The 2,846-nt window shown below is 33.0% G+C and overlaps 1 protein-coding gene across 1 annotated transcript; it reads right to left on the reverse strand.

Moving 5' to 3' along the window:
* Positions 1 to 298: 298 nt before the first annotated feature.
* LOC145118996 (Preprotein translocase Sec, Sec61-beta subunit protein) lies at positions 299 to 884 on the reverse strand. The gene has a single exon (XM_079054637.1). It carries the CDS (start codon positions 789 to 791, stop codon positions 468 to 470), a length of 324 nt encoding a protein of 107 aa, XP_078910763.1. The 5' UTR covers positions 792 to 884; the 3' UTR covers positions 299 to 467.
* Between the last annotated feature and the right edge of the window lie 1,962 nt (positions 885 to 2,846).

The following is a 2,846-nucleotide window of genomic DNA, read 5'->3' on the forward strand; positions in this document are numbered from 1 at the left end:
GTAAAATTAAGACCAAATTTCCAAACAAGTGGATCATAAAGAAAGCTTCATAGTGTTCGCTAAGTAATTGACTTATCCGCCTGCATCTCGTTCGTATTTTACTAGTTTGCCCTTAATAAATACATTATATCGTTTCTCGTCATTTGTTTTTGCTTAATTTGATTAAGACGAATGATTGATGAAATTAATGAACTATGATCCTCAGTAAAATTTTTGTCATTCATTAGCAAGGAAAAATTGCATCATCAAGAAAGCAAGTCATAAATTCATAATCTGAACCTCTAAAAACACAAACAACTGATTCATGAAACTAAACCTTTTTATTTCTTTATCTTTTGGAACGATAACCTGGAAACAAGATCTGAGCATCTAGATCAAATTTACACAGCACAAAATTAATGGCGCCGATCATGAAAGCTCAGATCATACAACAAAAGCATGAAAGATTAGACAAGATCCGTGTAAAATCAAGCTTCGACGGAGGATCGACGGTAGAGCTTACCGAACACATGAAGAGCAGTGACAAAGCCGATGAAGCAAACACTCATAACTAAGACAACGGTCGGAGTGATTTTGACGCCGGGAGCATCATCAGTGTAGAACCTGAGCATGTTGCCTCCAGTATTACCACCGGTTCCATTACTGACGCCGGAGGACGATCCGGTGGCAAGACGACGGCGTCGCAGGCCAGCAGTGGCAGCAGGGGAGCCGCGAGGTGCGACGCCGACAGGGCCTGGTCGGGAATTGGAAGAAGAGGAGGAGGACTGAGATTGAGATGAACCCCTCACCATCGATGCAGCAGATGGTAAGATGGAAAGTTCCGGAATTGGTTGAAGAAGACAGATGTAGAAATTGTGCGAATTGAACAGGAAACGAAAAAGGGGCGACTTTGAAACCTAAGGTTTTTATTGATTGTGCTATAAATACCCCTTAACCAATTTTACCCTCCCTAACATTAATCAAATCAACTTTTTACTTGACATTATTTTTTTTTTTTTTTTTCTTTTTGTTTTTGATTTTATTTCTTTTATTTTATATTTTAATATTATTACTATTAAATTCGGATGACATTTTAAAATTCGTTAAACATTATAAATTCGCACGACATTATAAAATTCGAACGACTTTTTTGTTCGTAATTAAATATAAAAAAAATATTTAAAAACCGATTTTATATAGCCGTTTGAATTTATAATGTCTTCCGAATGTTAAAATTTTGTGCGAAATTTATAATAATAATAATAATAATAATCAAAATATAATAATAATAATAATAATAATAATAATAATAATAATTAAAAAAGAATTAAAACAACAAAAAAACAAACTAGGAAAAAAACAAAAAAAAAAAAACAACAAAAGACAAAAAATCAAATCAAGGGGGTGGAATTGGAAAATGAAGGGGGTACTTATAGAAAACTCTTTTTATTTTGGGTTAATTTATCTTTTCCATTTTTCAAATGATTTTTTCGTTTTAAAAATTTTGTATAAGAAAGTAAAGGTCACCCATTCCGATCCATATGGTATGTAAGGTAACATTATTATTTAATAGTATGTAAGGTAACATTATTATTTAATATTTATCTCACCTTTTATTTATAATATTTTCAACCCACTTCCTATATGGAAATCAATCCTTTCAAAATCCAAACCTCTATGCATAATCTTTACAACACATGATATAAATAGAGAAGAGAGAACATCGGCTTATAGAACCCGAATTTCATCATTTGGCGGTACCTCTTGACCACGAAATGTTGTAGCCGACTGTATAACCGCTAACATGTTGCATATTTTCTTCGACTTCATCCACCCTTATAAGCGTATGCTTTGTGGGGTTAATGTTGTGAAGTTATTTTGTTTATCTTTTAGTTATGTTTAATAAACAATATATTCATTTTTTCGTTTTTGTTATACCATTAAGCTCGTTTTGTAATAATACCATTAAGCTTATATATACAAAGTAAAACAATTTCTCCTAACATGTCTTTTAGTATGGCAACCAACTTGTAAGAACTATCTAAGGCTATTCGATTCGCACAATTTCTCCATGGTTATATATAATCACCAATGAATAAGTCTCATTACACCATATAAACTCACCATCCAATGAAGTGAAGCCTTACACCACCCATAAGACTCACTTTGTAACAATGACCATATAATACTTTCCCTTGGATTTTCACCATCTAATGAAATGAAGTCTTAGAACACCCATAAGGCTCACTTTGCAAAGATCACTATAACATTTACAACTAGATACATGTATCAAGGTATATTCTAAACACATTCTTAACACCAAGTAAGATTATCTACTCACCTCGTTAGGTCTTGTATGGGTGATATTCCATTCTCTTGACCTCCTTGTTTGGCTCCTTTACTTGCGCCACTATAACACATATAAACACAGGTACCAGAATACTTGTTACTCAACTGAACGTATATCTGTTTTGTATATACCCTTATCAAAGACATAGCTTTACATAGCATGCTAGGTGCACCAGACTCATTAAATGAGCCACCGTACAGGTAACGAACACAGACCCTTTTTGGCTTTAGTTCTAGTTCCATCCGATGATTAAATTCTCAATACACTCAGTCATTCAGTTATTATAGCAACTTTCAATAACTCAAAATTACTTGATTCACTAAACCATGGTCTTAATCTAAACATGCAAGAGCAAATAAGATATGGTTCAGAAATTACTTTTATAAATCCATCTTCAAACCACATACATGTATGTTAATAGAGTTATGGAAGTTGTTATAACACTTATGAGTACCATTTCCATCTAACATTTTCATATTCAATCTTTAAGGGTCATCAAAACTACAAGATTTCACCA

The sequence above is a fragment of the Lactuca virosa genome, chromosome 6 (genome assembly GCF_052849685.1).
Source record: "Lactuca virosa cultivar CGN04683 chromosome 6, Lactuca_virosa_CGN04683_v6, whole genome shotgun sequence".
NCBI lineage: Eukaryota > Viridiplantae > Streptophyta > Magnoliopsida > Asterales > Asteraceae > Lactuca > Lactuca virosa.